At 45.2% G+C, this 18,060-nt stretch overlaps 1 protein-coding gene across 1 annotated transcript in view; it reads right to left on the minus strand.

Annotated features, from left to right (window-relative positions):
• Positions 1 to 1,214: 1,214 nt before the first annotated feature.
• The window catches only part of LOC146799426 (uncharacterized), a 29,547-nt gene continuing 12,701 nt past the window's right edge, over positions 1,215 to 18,060 (minus strand). Inside the window, exons 2-5 of the mRNA XM_085627876.1 lie at positions 8,222 to 8,455; positions 6,657 to 7,028; positions 5,185 to 6,411; positions 1,215 to 2,019 (exon numbers count right to left, since the gene is read on the minus strand). Of these exons, the coding sequence (XP_085484002.1) occupies positions 1,594 to 2,019; positions 5,185 to 6,411; positions 6,657 to 7,028; positions 8,222 to 8,455 (2,259 nt within the window). The 3' untranslated portion in view covers positions 1,215 to 1,593. The remainder of the gene's footprint in view (positions 2,020 to 5,184; positions 6,412 to 6,656; positions 7,029 to 8,221; positions 8,456 to 18,060) is intronic.

The following is an 18,060-nucleotide window of genomic DNA, read 5'->3' on the forward strand; positions in this document are numbered from 1 at the left end:
TTGAGGTATGCATCATCCATTTTACCTCTGCCCTCCTTTCCAGCCCCGGCTCTATCCTTGACACCTCACCTGCACAAACATTTGTAAATAAGCTAGATTGGGGTATTGCAGGCTGTGTATACATACAGAGTCAGCGCAAAGGAACAGCTGACGTCTGCTCGGAGTTTCCAGACAATGGTTAAGTCCTGAATAAAGTTTACACAGATAGCATATCTTGTTGTGCAGCCTCAAGAGGCGAAGATTGCTCAAAACACAAAGGCTGTCGGTTCTCACCGTTACCTCATTTGTGTGTTTTTCTCAAAGCTCTGTTTATACAACCTTGTTAGTGATTTTTGCTATAAAAACCCATGTAACCATTATTCCGTGTGCTTCCTCCTTGAGTATCTCTATAGTGCTTGTCGGACGAGGCTCCCATTCATGAATGTTAATAAATGATCCTGGATTTGTACTTCACTCCAGTGTCGATTCCTCCTTACTTGTTTTGAACCTGTGGACAAAGGGTGACCCTGCACCAGTGGGTTTTAGATAAAACCCACCTCCATAAATTGGCACCCGAAAGTGGGGCCCGATTGAAAGCCTGCAGTTGGACCGGGGAAGGAGATTGTGTCGGTAAGAAGAACGTCACTGAGGTGCGCAACACCTGAAGAGACTAGTTCTCGTGTCCAAGGTGATTTTTCAGCTCCCGACTCTGAACTTTCCTGCGGCTGCTGACCTCGACTGGGGCTCTCGGACGGCCATTCTTTTGGATCAAGGAGGAATTCAAGGATAAAGAAGTTCAGGAGAATAAGGAATGTTTAGATCGGGGGCATAGATTGCTAATATCTAAGGAATACGTAGTTAGACCGATGGTAACAGCTCAGGTCCACTAAGATGATGTGGATTCAGACATCAATGAATTATTGATTGAACGACTCCCACCCCCATATGTACCTTTGGTACCCCTTCCCCTTGGACAACCAAACCTCATACCCCCTGCACCGCTGGCTCCACCTCCTCCACCCGTGATTGTCCAACTCCTTATTTTTCAACCGGTGCAGATTCATCCCTTATCCCCCCAATCCCAAGCAACTGCGCCCGAATTGACAGAGGGGCCCGTACCCCCTGTACATATCCCGGCCCCCTGAATTCTTCATTCTGCCGTACCTCAGCCACGTCAAGAGGCAATAAAACTGATAGTATGTGGCGGTGGGTCAGGGACAGGCAGGACACGTATGCGTTGTAAACGAGGTTTTATTGGAACATAACGTTTCCGTAAGCGACTTGTCAGTCTCTCTCTTGGCCACACTGCAGGATCCGTGGTTGCTCGATGTAGGAGGACTTCCTGGGGGGCAGGGGTCTGGCTCTCTCCGCCTTCGGTAGTATCGTGGGGATGGTCCCGGGGTTCTTCCCTGATTGCTCCGGCCCAGGAAGGAAGAGACAAGAGGACAAGTATCAGATTACCGGGTCTAGTATGCCTTATAACCTATGACCGGGACCGGGGAGTGAGGATACACCCTAGTAAGTGCTCGTAACGAACTGTATGTCGGGAGGTGTAGTGCAGTAATACGCAAGAGGATAGGGAAACAGGGGATTATTTCCGACACGGGGCACAGTTTACTTAGGTGGATTTTCCCCTCTCGCCCACCACCCCGCTACGCGGTTCCGTACCTGTCCTAGCCACGCTCCTCCCCTGGGAACGTGGCTGGGCGATCCGCGGTGTACTGGGCCTCCTGGCCGACTCTCCCTCTCCTCTCGTCGTTTTCTCTCGTCCACCTCGCGCTCCTCCGTCGCCTCCCGCTCTTCTCTTGTGCTTGCTTCTCTCCTTCTCCGCTCTGCTACCTCACTCGAACCACCTCTGCTCCACTCGTCTGCTTCACTCCTCCAGGAAACGCCGTCCGCCTCTTCTGTAGCTCTTCCGCCTTTTGACGTCCCTGCGTCCCACGGGGGTGTGTCTCTTGCTCCGTCCGAGCTTTTCTTAAAGGGCTCCGCTTCGTCCCAGCTCCTTCTCTCGCTTTCCGTGTCTGACCTCCACTCGTTCTGCTGTGAGGGGAGAAAAGGGGGTGAGACAGGCATATGTGTCCACCATTCGGTGAGTCCCTTAGGGTCCGTCTGTCCCGCACCGTCACACTCCTCCCCCCTTGGCTGCTCCCGATCGGGGAGAGGAAAGGATCTGGATAGGAAGTCCGCGTTACAGTTCTCGCTCCCCCTTTTGTGTTGCACCTCGAAAGCAAAGGGCTGTAGTGATAAGAACCATCTGAGGACCCGGGGATTTTGCCCTTTATTATTATACATCCACTTTAGGGGAGCGTGATCAGTGTATAGCGTAAAGGGCCTGCCTTCGAGATAATACCTGAGCTTTTCTACCGCCCATTTAATAGCCAGGCACTCTCGTTCAATGGTGGGGTATTTGGCCTCCCTGGGAAAGAGTTTCCGACTTACATACAGAATGGGATGTTCGAAACCGTCCATCCCCACCTGTGACAACACTGCCCCTATCCCTGTCTCTGAGGCGTCTGTGGCGACCAGGAATGGTTTACTAAAGTCGGGAGAGATTAATACCGGATGGGTGGTGATCAGGGATTTTAGGGTCCTAAAAGCTTGTAGGGCCTCCTCCGAGGGGTTTTTTAACCTGCAGGTAGGGTGTTCTTTGCGTAGGAGATCCGTTAAGGGAGAGGCCACTTCCGCAAACTGAGGGATAAACCTCCTATAATACCCTATAAGACCCAAGAACCCCCGTAGGTGTTTTTTTGTAGTAGGGAAGGGTGTCTCTTCTATGGCTTTGATCTTCTCCCTCTGAGGGGCTATGACCCCGTCTCCCAAAACATACCCGAGGTATTTAACTCTAAAAAATGCGGCTTTTGATTTTTTTGCATTTATATGCAGTCCTGCGCTTCGTAGGGCATTGAGGATGATAGTCAGATGTTGTAGGTGCTCCTGCCAGGATGAGCTGTACACCACGATGTCATCCAAGTATGCCGAGCTAAATGACGAATATGGTTGGAGGACGGTATTCATCAACCGTTGAAACGTCGCTGGCGCACCATGGAGTTCGAACGGCAGGACGGTGAACTCAAATAAGCCTTGATCGGTAGAGAAGGCTGTCTTCTTTCGGTCCGCTTCTTTTAAGGGCACTTGCCAGTACCCTTTTGTTAGGTCTAATGTGGTGATGTAACAGGATTCGCCGATCTTTTCTATAAGATCATCCACCCTGGGGATTGGATAGGCATCAAAGGTTGAGATTTCGTTCAATGCGCGAAAGTCCATACAGAAGCGCGTGGAGCCATCCGGCTTTGGTATCATCACTATAGGGGACCTCCAGTCACTGGTGGAGGGTTGTATCACCCCCAAACGCAACATGTCTTCCACTTCGCGCTGGATCGCCTCCCTCCGGGCTGCCGGTACCCTGTAGGACTTCTGGCGTACGATCTTGCCGGGTGCCGTTTGTATCCCATGCTCGGCCAACCGGGTCCGTCCAGGTAAATCAGAAAATATGGGGTGGAAGGGTTTTAACATTGCCTGTAGTTCTTGTCTCTGGTCTTCCTTGAGCTCGGGGTTCACCACTAATTCGTCTATCGTAGAGGTTGGGGTTTCCCGGCTGGGGATCACGAAGTGGGCCGCCCGTGGAGCCGGCCCAAGCCACTTCTTCAGCAGATTGATGTGGTAACACTGCGTCTTCCCGGGCGTCATTTGTAGTTTGTAGTTTGTATCCCCTACGACTTCCCGCACCAGGAACGGACCTTGCCATTCGCTCCTGAATTTGCTGGTGGATGAGGGAAGCAGTACCAGCGCCCAATCTCTGGGCTGTAGTCGTCTCAACTTCGTTCCCTTGTCGTATTGTTTTTTCTGTCTTCCTTGGCTTCTTTCCAGACTGGAGTATGCGAGATCTCGTAGTTTGCTAATTTTGGACTTTAATTGCGCCGTATATTCGAGAAGGCTGCAGTGATCCTGACGTTCTTCTGATTCCCAGGCATCTTTCGTCATCTCTAGTAGGGATCTTGGTTGTCTCCCATATAATAACTCAAAAGAAGAACACCCTAAGCTACTCTGTACTTGGGACCGAAGCACATATAAGGCAAGGGGAAGTAGTCTGTCCCATTCCCGACCTTCCACCGTTAACATCTTCTTCAGGGTACTTTTTAGGGTTCTGTTGTACCTTTCCACGAGTCCGTCGGTCTGTGGATGGTAGACAGACGTGCGCAGCTGTTTGATGTCTAAGACATTACAGACTTCTTTCATCAGCCGTGACATGAAGGGAGTCCCTTGGTTGGTCACGACTTCTTTGGGGAAGCCGACTCGGGAGAATAATTCGACTACCTTTTCTGCCAGGTTTTTTGTAGTTGGGGCTCGGAGCGGGAAGGCCTCTATAAAGCGAGTGGCGTAGTCCACTATTACGAGGGCATATAGATGTCCTTTGCTGGTCCGTGGTAGTGGCCCTATCAGGTCCATCCCTATCCTTTCAAATGGTACCCCTATGATTGGCATGGGGCGCAAGGGAGCCGGAGGAGGTTTATACGTGTTTTTCCTTTGACACGTCTCACAGGTTTTACAAAAGTTCTCGATGTCTTTATAAATCCCTGGCCAGTAAAAACACCTTAATATGCTATGTGCAGTTTTCTCCTTGCCGGCATGCCCTGCGGTGAGGTGGGTATGAGAAAAGAACATGACCTGCTCTCGGAAGGGTTGTGGGACCACCAGCTGCAGAGGCGCTCCTTTCCCGCTCTCCCTGTATAATAGGTCATTCTGAATCCTGAATTTGGGGTATCCCCCCTCCCCTTGGTTCTGAGTCTGTTGGGCTTGTTCCCACGCATTGAATAAGGATCGATCATTGGCTTGGGCAAAACGAAAGCTGCGGTCTAACACCCAAGGTTCCGGGCTGAGTAGGGCACTGGTTGGTTCTACCCTCCCGGTCCGGTGTTCTTGTAATTCTTTTCGAAAGAGCGACAAAAAGCTAGGGTTGTCTACCCCTAATATTACGTCCTCGGGGAGTGTGTCAACTACTCCTACTCTGACTTGTTGAGGGGGTTGGTTGAGGGGAGTTATGGGGACCACGGCAAGGGGGTAGGGCCTTACGTCCCCATGTATACATCTGATGTGAACTACCTGGTCGGTTAGGAATTGGTGGGGCCTCACAAGGGTCTTTCTCACCACCGACTGCCTACACCCAGAGTCCAACAGTGCTTTGACTAGTGCTCCATTCATCCTTACATGTACATAGTAGGAGGAACCCAGTTCGGCTGAATAGAAGACGGTCTTGGGTAGAAAACCGATGTCCATAGGTTCGTCACTCCTTCGCCGAGGGCACAGACGGGCACTATGACCCCATTCCCCGCAGTCATAGCATTGGGGTCCTTTGATAGGGGTGACATCCATCCGTACCGGTTTGGTTCTTACTAATTCCGGGAGGGCCTTGCCTTTCTTTTCGTTTCGCACCATAGGAGCCTTTTTTTCCCCCTTATCCTGGTCCCCGACCCCATAGCGCGGTTGGGCCCTCCCATATTGCGTCGCCATCTCTATAGACTGGGCCACTGACAGGTTAGAATGTTGTTTTAACCATCTTTGGGTTCCATAAGGCATTGCTTCCATGAACTGTTCTAAATATATACAGTCCATGATTTCCTCCTTGGTACGGCTCTCCGGTTTAAGCCATTTATCAGCGGCTAATTTTAGGCGGAAGAATACAGTCTTCGGGTTTTCCCCTGCCGCCCCTCTCTCTTTGCGGAAACGGACTCGGTAGGCTTCTGTGTCGAGTCCTAGGTGTTCTAGTATAACTTCCTTGATGATGGAGTAAGGAGTGACCCCGGATGGATTGGCTATCTGATAAGCGGCCTGGGCTTCCGCCGATAACAGGGGGGCTAAAAAGAAGGGCCATTTCTCCTCGGGCCAACCACAGGCCCTGGCTGCACGTTCAAAATTGGTCATGAAGGCATCCGGGTCTTCTCCTGCCACGTACTTTTGCAGGGCCATGCCAGTTGGGTGGGGCACATGACGCACGGCCGGTACTGGCATCCCGGGATCTGTGGGGGCTTTCTGAATAGCAGCTAGCTGAGCGGTCATTGCGTTTTGAAAGGATTCCCTATCGGCTTGTGCTGACGTCATTTGTCGTTCCACCGCCCATTCCAATTTTTCCTGTCCCTGAATTAGAGTTTGTATGAGGGCCTCCATCTCGTTACCGACGGAGTCAGCTGTAGATCCCAATTCTGACACCAGTTGTGGCGGTGGGTCAGGGACAGGCAGGACACGTATGTGTTGTAAACGATGTTTTATTGGAACATAACGTTTCCGTAAGCGACTTGTCAGTCTCTCTCTTGGCCACACTGCAGGATCCGTGGTTGCTCGATGTAGGAGGACTTCCTGGGGGGCAGGGGTCTGGCTCTCTCCGCCTTCGGTAGTATCGTGGGGATGGTCCCGTGGTTCTTCCCTGATTGCTCCGGCCTAGGAAGGAAGAGACAAGAGGACAAGTATCAGATTACCGGGTCTAGTATGCCTTATAACCTATGACCAGGACCGGGGAGTGAGGATACACCCTAGTAAGTGCTCGTAACGAACTGTATGTCGGGAGGTGTAGTGCAGTAATACGCAAGAGGATAGGGAAACAGGGGATTATTTCCGACACGGGGCACAGTTTACTTAGGTGGATTTTCCCCTCTCGCCCACCACCCCGCTACGCGGTTCCGTACCTGTCCTAGCCACGCTCCTCCCCTGGGAACGTGGCTGGGCGATCCGCGGTGTACTGGGCCTCCTGGCCGACTCTCCCTCTCCTCTCGTCGTTTTCTCTCGTCCACCTCGCGCTCCTCCGTCGCCTCCCACTCTTCTCCTGTGCTTGCTTCTCTCCTTCTCCGCTCTGCTACCTCACTCGAACCACCTCTGCTCCACTCGTCTGCTTCACTCCTCCAGGAAACGCCGTCCGCCTCTTCTGTAGCTCTTCCGCCTTTTGACGTCCCTGCGTCCCACGGGGGTGTGTCTCTTGCTTCGTCCGAGCTTTTCTTAAAGGGCTCCGCTTCGTCCCAGCTCCTTCTCTCGCTTTCCGTGTCTGACCTCCACTCGTTCTGCTGTGAGGGGAGAAAAGGGGGTGAGACCGGCATATGTGTCCACCATTCGGTGAGTCCCTTAGGGTCCGTCTGTCCCGCACCATCACATAGTATTAAATTGTTTAAATGACCCAGAAATGGAGGCAGGAGAAATGATAGACCAGATACAAAACTTCTCTGAGGGCAAGCTCCTTTGTCTCGTAAATAAGCTTTCTTATCAGCTTATAGTCCAATGGGAGATGACTACAGGACAAAATGGTCCCAACAATGTTAGAGACATTAGTCGACAGTGTCAGGTAGTAGCCTTCCCTGTAGGTAGAGTTAATACCACCATAGCAACGATAATTGGATACCGTAATGAACTTCTTACCTCTCCGTGGATAAGACCCATGAGGGAAGCCGCGCCCCAGTTCGTCCCCACGAGAGGGAATGGAGATAATGATGATCGTAATAGTGCCGATGCTAGAGCCCACTTATGTACAATTGGATATATACGCCCTGGAAAAGGACTGATGTACTCCCTTTAAAGGCCTCATTACCTGACATATGGAAAAATCCTAGAGGATTTTACGACGACGTACAGGCAGCTATTGATTCCTGCGTCATGACCTTAGCTGCTATTGATATGTTTTTTGGCATGATCTTGCCACCAGATATGTAGCGACTTGCCCGGAAACAGGATCATGCTGTTGAGCTAGGCGAAGACTGGACTGCCATAGTAGCAGCCGAAGCGGATAGGAAGCCAGGCAAGAAACCCAATCAACTCATACTGGATCTCCCTGGTAATATACTTACCTATATAAAAACAATGATTCCAGCAAGAAAAATAGATTGGACGCTTCTTACTGCTTGTAATCAAAAACAGGGAGAGGCCGTCCCTGATTTATTTACTCGCTTTGAGGAAGTGTTCCATGATTTTAGTGGCCAACATGCATCTACACCCAAGGGCGTGCATTTATTTGTAGATCGATTTGTGGGAAACTCACTTCCCAAAATATCTGTTCGCCTAAAGGGATCTGAGAGTACATGGGCTTCAGTATTCCCTAGGGCTATATTAGATATGGCTCAGTATTATCAGACTCAGGTGACAACTGAGCAAGATCGAAAAGAAGGGAAACCAAAAGAGTTAAAAACTAAGGTAATGATGGTTCAGGCATAAGGACCCCAGGGTCGAGGCCGTGGTCATAATTATGGTCAAAATTATAGACAAGTACCTTCATTAGGGCCACTGTGTAAACAGACGCCACTAGGGCTGGATCAATGCGCTTATTGTAAAAAGAAAGGACATTGGTGTTCTGAATGTCATGTCTTAGCCTCTGGTGGAAGAGGAAGGGGACAACTAAGTGGTGGTCGGGGAAATCAAGTTCCCCGACAGCAGCCACAAGAAGCTCAAGCTCCAGGAAGAAATAGGTCAGATAATTATTTTGAACAACATAATAATCAGTATTCTTTGGAGGATTATGAATCAGAAGAGACTGTGGGAATGCACTTTGCCTAGGACAGCTTAGGACAAAGAGGACCAGTTGAGATACCTGTAGACCAGTCAGGACCCTATATAACAGCCACCATACTTGGGCAGGATCAGAAATTCCTAGTGGATACAGGGGTGACATGTAGCGCAATATCTAAAAGATTTGTCCCTGGGACACCCTTGTCTGGTCAAGTAATTACATCAATAGGATTTGATGGTACACCAACTCCTAGCCCTGTGTCCCAAAAACTACGTTTGCAGTTTAAAAATTCCATTACTTCAGCCCCCTTTTTGCTTCCTCCACATGCCCCCGATAATTTGTTGGGACTTGATCTCTTGAAATATTTGCATGCTTCAATACATTGTTCCCCATTTGGGAAAAAGACATTGCCTAAACAATATAAATTTTCTCCATGCCCGGATCTTGATTCTGTTTCCCCATGTGTCTGGGCTACTGCAGACACAGATGTAGGAAGAATGGACATTTCCCCAGTACATATACAGGTTCGGGAGGGTGCTTCCTTGCCACGGATCACGCAATATAAAATATCGAAAGAAGGTGAAGGTGCGCTAATGTGTATCATTGATGACATGATACTTACAGGAGTCATTGAGGAAGTTTCCTCTAATGTATGTAACAGCCCTATTCATCCTGTCCTTATAAGGGGCGAGGTTTATTGTTTTGTGATTGATTTAAGAGAAATAAACAAAATAGTGGTCCCTCAATATCCTGTCATCTCTGATATCACCACCTTGTTGACATTGATCCCACCTACAGCCACTGTATTCTCTGTTATTGATCTCAAGAACGTCTTTTTCTCCCTATACATGAGGATAGTAGAAAACTTTTGGGATTTTCACTTCGAGGCCATTCATTCAGATTTTGTAAGGCTCCCCCAGGCTACACAGAAAGTCCTAGCATTTACAGTCAGGCACTCATACAACAGTTGGACGAACTTCTTTTGCCACCTGGAGTTACACTTGTTCAATATGTTGATGACATTTTGCTTGCAGCAGACACAGTTGAGCATTGTAAGGAGGCTACTCTCTCCTTTTGCACCATCTTGCTGTTAAGGGACATAAGGTCTCTAAGAATAAGTTGCAATGTTGTCAATCTGAGGTCATCTATTTGGGTCACCTCTTGTCAAAGGAAGGTCGCACTCTCACGAAAGACGGGATTCAAACTATCCTACATTTTCCTATTCCAAGTACACAAAACGAAGTTAGGGCACTTATTGGTATTACTTCCTACTGTAGACAGTGAATCCCCAACTTCTCGCTTATTATCAAACCTCTTTTGTCCCTTGTTACTAAAGATACTCCCTATCCCCTACCATGGTCATCTGAATGACAAAATGCATATCAACAGCTTTGTGCATCCCTTTGTTGTGTTCCTGTGTTAGGTACTCCAGATTATACCACACCTTACATATTGTATGTACTTGAGAGGGAAGGATGTGCATTATCAGTCTTGACACAGCCACATGGCAGCAAACATCGTCCATGTGCTTATTTTTCGGCTATATTGGATCCAGTGGCCAGAAGCCTCCGGGGCTGTCTTAGGGCGCAGAAATTGGGATCCAAGTTGCGAACCAAGGACAAGACTGTGCATGGTGACTCTGATCATATTGTTCATAATATTGGCAGCAGCCGTATGTACAGTGGAGGAAGTAATTCCGGCCCGGAACTTACTGTCTGCTACAACTACTCCTGTCCCTACAGAACATTATTACTTCACTCTTTACTATCATGAAAGGAAGCATCGATTGTCATATGACAATAATACTTGCATACAAATGTTACATCATACTCATAATGCTACAAATACTACCAACTGCTGAGTATGTGGAATGTTGCCAACGCATCAGAAGAAGGGAGGAACGCCCCTCATTCCCTTGCCATTTTCACATAATGGCTCCTGTAGAGCCTGGTTCGAACTTTTGTGGGCCTTTGAAATCAATAATATTACTACAGCTGATATATGGGGGCTTAATGTGCAATTGAATAAGGTGTGTTACCCCGATGACGATGGCCTTCCACAAGCCAAGGGAACTATATGGGAAATGGAGGAATACAGCAAAGGAAATTCCTCCACAAGGTACGTCTTCCCCAACACTCGAACAGCCAAGGGGAATGGGCCTCCTGTTATCGCTGTTACAAGAACCCGAGCAAGTCTCTGTGTAAGCAGTATTGGCAGTATCCCTGTGGGAAAAAAGTGACTGTGCTACAGTATTGAATATCACTGGAACAAACAATAGCAGTTTTCTATCATCATATAACACTTACTTCATTTGTGGAAACAAGGGCTACTATCATTTGCCAATCGGATGGTCAGGAATATGCTACGTGTCCTTCTTGCTTCCTCCTGTGTTTTTAGCACCTGCATCTTATCACAAAGATCGAAAACTGTTTAATGACACTTCCTTGAAACGATTCAATAGAACTATAAATGGTGATGAAGTGGATCAAACTGACACTTCCTTACAGCAGTATGTTGATTTTATTTTGGGACTCTTTTTCTTTGTTGGTCCAGTCCTGAATAGCAGAAAAATAAGACGCTTGACCCGAGTGTTAGAGGCAGTGACTAATCAAACAGCAATGGCTCTTGGAAATATTACAGAAGAGCTCCAAATTACCAGGATTGTGGTTTTGCAAAATAGAATGGTTTTAGATGTGATATTAGCTGATTGTGGTGGAGCATGTCGCATCATCGGAAGTAGCTGTTGTGTGTTCATCCATGACAATGCTCCTTCTGTCTATGATGCTATTTCCAAACTGCATAAAATAGCTTCAGAAATACATCAGGAACAAGGAACATGGACTTGGTCCGAGTGGTTGTGGGGTATTGTTTCTGCTTGGGGCTGGAAATTATTAATGGGGATAGTAATTATAGGAGCCATCTTTCTCTCTCGCTGTTGCTGAGTTCAGTGTGCCCCTGTAATATGTACAGCTTGTATAGCTATTTGTAACAGTATCACGCCTCCCCCAATTAATGCTCATGAATCAAATAGACAAATGATGATGCAACTTGAAATTGATGAACTCATGAGGATTGATATACAAGATTAATATATGTACTTTGAAATGGATTAGCATAGGCTAAAAAGGATGGACTGTTGAAATATAAAATCCAATCCTTCTCGTTTTTGAATTGAGCTATGCGTCATCCATTTTACCTCTGCCCTCCTTTCCAGCCCCGGTCTATCCTTGACACCTCACCTGCAAAAACATTTGTAAAGAATCTAGATTGGGGTATTGCAGGCTGTGTATACATACAGAGTCAGCGCAAAAGAACAGCTGGCTTCTGCTCGGAGTTTCCAGACAATGGTTAAGTCCTGAATAAAGTTTACACAGGTAGCATATCTTGTTGTGCAGCCTTGTTACAGCGCGAAAACCCAGGCAACGGAAAAAACAACCCCGTACCGGTATCCTCCCGCGGCACAGACCCGACGTCACACTAACTCATTCATACATGCAGTCATTGGTGGGGCCCATAATACCAATACTCACACTTTACTTCCACACCGGTCTGCACGCACAGGAGGGATGAATGGTTCAAGCGCCGGACATGTGAGGGGAACACCTTATAACCTATAGGGAAGGAAAAGTCATTTACAAAATATACATTAACGCCCTTTCGCCTACAGATCTTAATCCTAAACATCAAGGCACTCCTCCCACATGGTCAATGGACCATTTAGTTGGATTGGTTGATGGTGATTTAGAACCAGCTAAAACACATTTCAAGATTTAGATCTTACCTTTCTTAATAAACCACAAACTCGTTTCTCGTTAATCAATATCTGTTTATCTACATTTTCATGATGGGTTAAATTCGCATTTGGAAAGTTTATATCAAATTTCATGATTGATTTAGACCCAAACGCCAACTTAAGCTAAACAAACACAAAAGAGTAATTAATATATAGAAATAATAAATCTAATGTTAACCCCTTACTAATCCCTCTATGTGCTTGTATTTATCTAGTGTATAGCAACATTTAAAGCAATTATATTCACCCTTTTGGTCCTCCTCCTGGGCAACATTACAAGACATTACAAAAGCAACATATATCATGCAGTATTCTATTTACTACATATACTACTGTTAGTATGCGTACGGATTTTAGTCATAAAGGTTATTTAGCCATGCAAAATGCAAATCCCACGTGTGATTCGAATATTAATAATGTTGATTAATAAACATGCAAACTCATTTAATAATATTATAGTTAATAGATTATTTAATTAGTATTTTCATGCAGAATGTGGGAGGTATACAACATTTTGTACTACCTGCTCCATCAATCCCCCCTGTTGGTGATTTTATCACCACACCACTCAAATTTTGTATCAATTTGTCAAGAAAGCGAAATGAATTCTTTGTTTTGATTCACATCTCTGTTTCCCCAATTTCTTCACTTCTTGCTGTTTTATACATACTGTCTTTCATCTCTTCTAATTCTACTTCTTCAAACTCTCTCTCTTGTTTGGTAATCTGTCTTCTTTTCAAATTTACTCTTTTTAACTTTTTCTGTATTTTCTTTCTTTTATGACATAAACATCCTAATCTTAAAATTAATACTATAAAAATCACACATGTTAATGGAAATAGGATTCTACCTATAAATGTACTACCTAAGTTTAACAGGAAATCTTTAATAGAAGAAAGTTTCTTCCCAAATTTTTCCCAAAGACTTTCAACCTCCAGTGGTGTAATGTCCTCATGCAATTCAGTTATATTTTTGATGTAGATCTTTAGATCTTTACTTTCGTCCGGAATGTAAGTACAACAATGTTGAACTTTCAGGATTCCACAGACTCCTCCCTCTTTTGTCAATATTATATCAAGGGCAAGTCGATTTTGCATTACCATGGCATGCATGGCAACCATTTCAGTATTTACTAATAAAAATCCTCTAGTGGTGCTTGTTGACAAGCGATCCACTACTGTTGATAGTTTTCTAATTTTGTGTGCATTCAGAGATATTCCCACTGCTGGTATCAATGCTCCAAAAATGTCTCCTACAATTTCTGACCAAGATTCTCTTTTTCTACGTGTTAGTAAACTACCTAACTTATGTACACAATCTTCTTCTCTTCCCATGTGGAATATCTTTGGGAAAACCAGACCTACATAACATGTGCCATACCAATGATCTGGCAACTGATAATATGCCTTGTTCCCGCTGATAAAATATAACCCAGGAAAAACTGGATCATTTCCTCCTTTAAATCCCCATCCACCCATGATTCGGTATGGATCATGGCCCTCACTGTTACCTACAAAGTAATTATCATATGCAGTTTGATTCCTTCTAATACACAACTTCCCTTTCTGAGGCCAATCTAAAGCCATAGTTGGACTAGCTTCTCCCTTTAAGTGTTTTTCCATTTCAACATCCCAGACTGCCTTTTCCTCCTTTCCCTCAGATGCTTTCTTTTGCATTTTCAATCTCCTTTCTTCAACCATATCCAAAAACGTATTTTCCTCTGTCTTTAAACTGCAAGTCAAATTATTTCTAAATATATATTCTAATGTTAGTTCTTTAGTTCCTAAGAAAAATTCACCTAACACCTTTGCAGGCTTTACTTTATTCAATTTGTTAATTGCAGGTACTTGTGAAAATATGTTATCTACATCTGAAAAATAATATTCTAATTTCCCTATTTTGTAAAACAGAGTAGCTATTACACTACATGTTATTCCATAGGTTACTGGAAGGTGATGGTAGGTCACTCCATCTGATACAGATGCATGTAGCTGCTTGCAGACGTAGCAGTCCCTCACATCTATTGTCTTTACATATTCATACAGTAATTTCGAAAACACATTGTTAGAGAAATCATTTATGGACCTATGTTTATGTAGATAATTCCCATCTATTTTAGTCGGATATTCTTTGTGAATCTTTTCTATATTAGTTTTATTCTCACTATGTCCTTCTATTGTTTCTAAAGTAATCTTAAATGATATCATCAAAGCCAAGACACTCCATAGAAGCATTAGTAATCCTGTACAACAACACATTTTAAACCATCGCTTTAGAAATAAACATTTAGCTTTTCTACTTTCTGTGTTTGCCATTTTTGTAAAATGATCAGTGTCTTTTGACTTAGGCTCTTCTACTTCACAACTAGTTTTGTCTAACCCAAGGCTCTACGAACCTACTTGGTTCTATCTGTTATGTCTTTTCCTGTATTCTATTTTCTTTCCATTAGCAGCACTTTTTTGTCTTGTTCAGTTTGGCATTTGATCGTCTTTCACTTTTCTCTCATAATCTTGATACAGAACTTCCTGAACATCCGTCTCTTCTCCAATATCAGACAAGATAACTTTCAAGATTTCCGATTCTTCGTCTTCCTCAACCACTTCCGGTACAGTCACCTCTGGATTTTCTTGGCTGTTCGCCTCTTCTTTTATTTCAGGCAGGGCCACATACGACCATTCTGGCGACTTATACTTCTGGTTGGGCTTTCTCGTTCTTTTATTTTCCTCTACTGTAGTTATTTTCTAATTTTTCGATTTTTCTTGACTTGATACTTCATTCACCTGCTCTGCTCTGTGTGAATTCACTCGTGTCAATCGATATCTTAATCTCTTTATCTTATTTGGCCAGATTTCATCTCTTGCTGGTTTTTTCGATTTATTTCCTTTATCATTCTTTTCAGCCCTCCATGCTCTTTTTCTCAAGACTCGACCTTCTGGTACTTCTTCATTACTTTCCTCTGATTCTTTTATTTTCCCTACTTCTGTCCCTCCTCGTGGTTCTTGCACACAATCTTCCTGCTGACTAATTGTCCCTTCCTCTACCTGGATGTTCGAATTCCCTACAACTCCTCTGGGGTCTTCCGCAAGAATCTTTCCCTCTCTTTCTGGCACCTGTTCATCTACTTTTGTTATTTCAGGTGGAATTTCTCTCAATTTTTCATCAGGAACTTCCTTATCAACAATTTCTTTGATTGTCTCTTCACTGCTTTTCTCTTTTCTCCAATGTACCTGGGCTTGTTCAGTCTCTGAGTCTGAGCTGGTATCAGAAATCTGTAATTTTCTTCTCAAGGGAATATTTTCTGGGGCAACGATCAAATTTGGTTCTGACTCCCCCCTTTCAGGATTTTCTCTTGTTCTTGTTTCTTCAGCATCTGATTCAGAACTAGTCTCGGACTCTTCAAAATAATCTCCTTCTTTGTTATCCACTGGATTTGGGATTCTCAGTGTGTGACTAGCATGAATCCAGTTCTTGATCCCAGCACACTTCACAGCTGTTGTTGTAGTCAAAATCAATTGTCGTGGTTTTCCCCAACGTGGGACCAGACAGTTCCTTCCTCTGTGTACTTTAATTCTCACCCAGTCTCCTGGGCTCAGATCATGAGATTGCTTCTTTTCAAGGGTGGTGGCATCCGATCCAACCTGATGAAACACAGAATGAACTGCGTCAGCCAGCCCCTTACAGTAATCCAACACCAAGTCATCAGTTATAGGCAACAGCTTGTTGACTGGTATGAATACATGACGCATTGCTCTTCCCATGATAATTTCATGAGGGCTCAAACCTGTGTTCCTATCTGGAATAGATCTAATAGTCATGAGTACTAAGGCAAGACATCCGGCCATTTCAAACCTGTGGCTAAACACATTTTTCCCAATCTGTTTTTAATGGTGCCATTCATTTGTTCCACCACACCAGAAGCCTCTGGGCGATAGGCACAATGTAGTTTCTGTTGTACATTCAATGCGTCACAAATCAACTTCATGATCTCATTATGGAAATGCTTTCCTCTATCTGACTCAATTGTGACTGGGAACCCGAATCTAGGGATGAATTCCCTCAAAAGCAGTTTTGCTACTGTAATTCCATCACTCCTTCTTGTGGGATATGCTTCTACCCATCTAGAAAACAAACAAACCATTACTAGAACATACCTCAACCTGTTACAGAGAGGCATTTCAATGAAATCAATCTGCATTCTGGTGAAAGGCCCTCCTTCTCGACCTATCGTTCCTAGACTTACCACTGTTTTCCTTCCAGGATTGAACTGCTGACATATAAGACATCTTTGACAAAGGCTCTCAGCTACAAGTCTAAATTTTGCATTGTACCATGTTTGCTTGAAGGACCTAATCATCGCGTCTCTCCCTAAGTGTCCCTGTCCATGATACATCCGTGCCATGGCAGACACCATGCTATCAGGTATAACTGGTCTTCCATCTCGATTAACCCACACATGATCTGTTTCTCTAGGTGCACATCCTGCTTTTACCCACTGTCTCATTTCCTCTTTTTTTTTTGTCAAACCATTTTTATTGCAGGTCCAAATATACTGTATAGCACTCAGGATAAATGTCATTAACGCAGAGTTCTCGCCCCCCTTAGTCATACATCCGTGCGGTATACACAGCCGTACTGCCCACATCCCGGAGGCCGGGCGGCTCCACTTAACCATATGTTACAGCTTTACATTTCTTACAAGTACGGTCGTCTAGTGGGGAAATCCGCTGCCTGCTTTTAAAGGTAACCCCCCCTCTCCCCCAAGATTCTCATGGACCTTGCATTCTTCTTCCATTAGGTTTGGTCTTGCAATCCCTCCCTCGGTCCTCCCCCCCCCCCAGTGTCCCCCCCATAGCGCCTAGCCAGGAAGAGTTGGTATGTGTGGTGGTTAGCAGGAGAGTTCCATTAATTACTAAGCGTGTGTGACTGGAAGGGGAGCCGGTACCACGACTGCATCGACTGCATCATCGGAGTCCTCGTCTTCCTCCCCCATAGTTAGGCAGTCTCGCAAGGCCTGCACTAAAATTTCCCATTCCATCCACTGTCTCATTTCCTCATCTCCTGCTTGTTCCTGCAATTGCCTCACTTCTTCCCAGGTACTCATAATGTTAGTAAACATTAGGTGGCAAGAATTCATCTCTCTTTCTTTAGCCCTGTTGATTGAATTCTGATTTCTAGCACAGTATTGAGCCATATCGTTGGCTTATCTATTTCCGACCGCGATATAATCGGTGGTTTGCACATGAGCAGCACACTTCACAATGGCCAATTGCTTAGGCAGCTGTATCGCCTCAAGCAACTTCCCAACCACTTCCGCATTCTTTATAGGAGTTCCACTTGAAGTCAGAAATCCTCTCTGTAGCCATACCTGGCCGAAATCATGCACAACGCCAAAACCATACTGACTATCAGTTATCACAGTCACTCTCACATTCTTTCCAAACTTGCATGCTCTAGTTAAGGCTACAAGTTCAGCAACCTGGGCTGATTTTACACCCTTCAGGTAAGATGTTCCATTACTGCTGCAACCGTATATACTGCATAAGCTGCACTTAGAATTCCTTCGTCTGTTCTCAAGCATGACCCGTCCACAAACATTACAAAGTCACTTTCTGACAAAGGTACATCTTTTATATCAGGACTAGGTTTGGTACAAAAGTCGAGTACATCCAAACAATCCTGATCCACTTCGTCTCTGACTTCAACATTCTCAGCATCAGGCAGTAACGTTGAAGGATTCACATTCAGACATCTCACAAGGCTCACATTTGTTGCACCTAATATGACCTTCTCATACTTAGTCAGCCGACTA

This window comes from Triturus cristatus, chromosome 9 (assembly GCF_964204655.1).
Source record: "Triturus cristatus chromosome 9, aTriCri1.1, whole genome shotgun sequence".
Taxonomy (NCBI): Eukaryota; Metazoa; Chordata; class Amphibia; order Caudata; family Salamandridae; genus Triturus; species Triturus cristatus.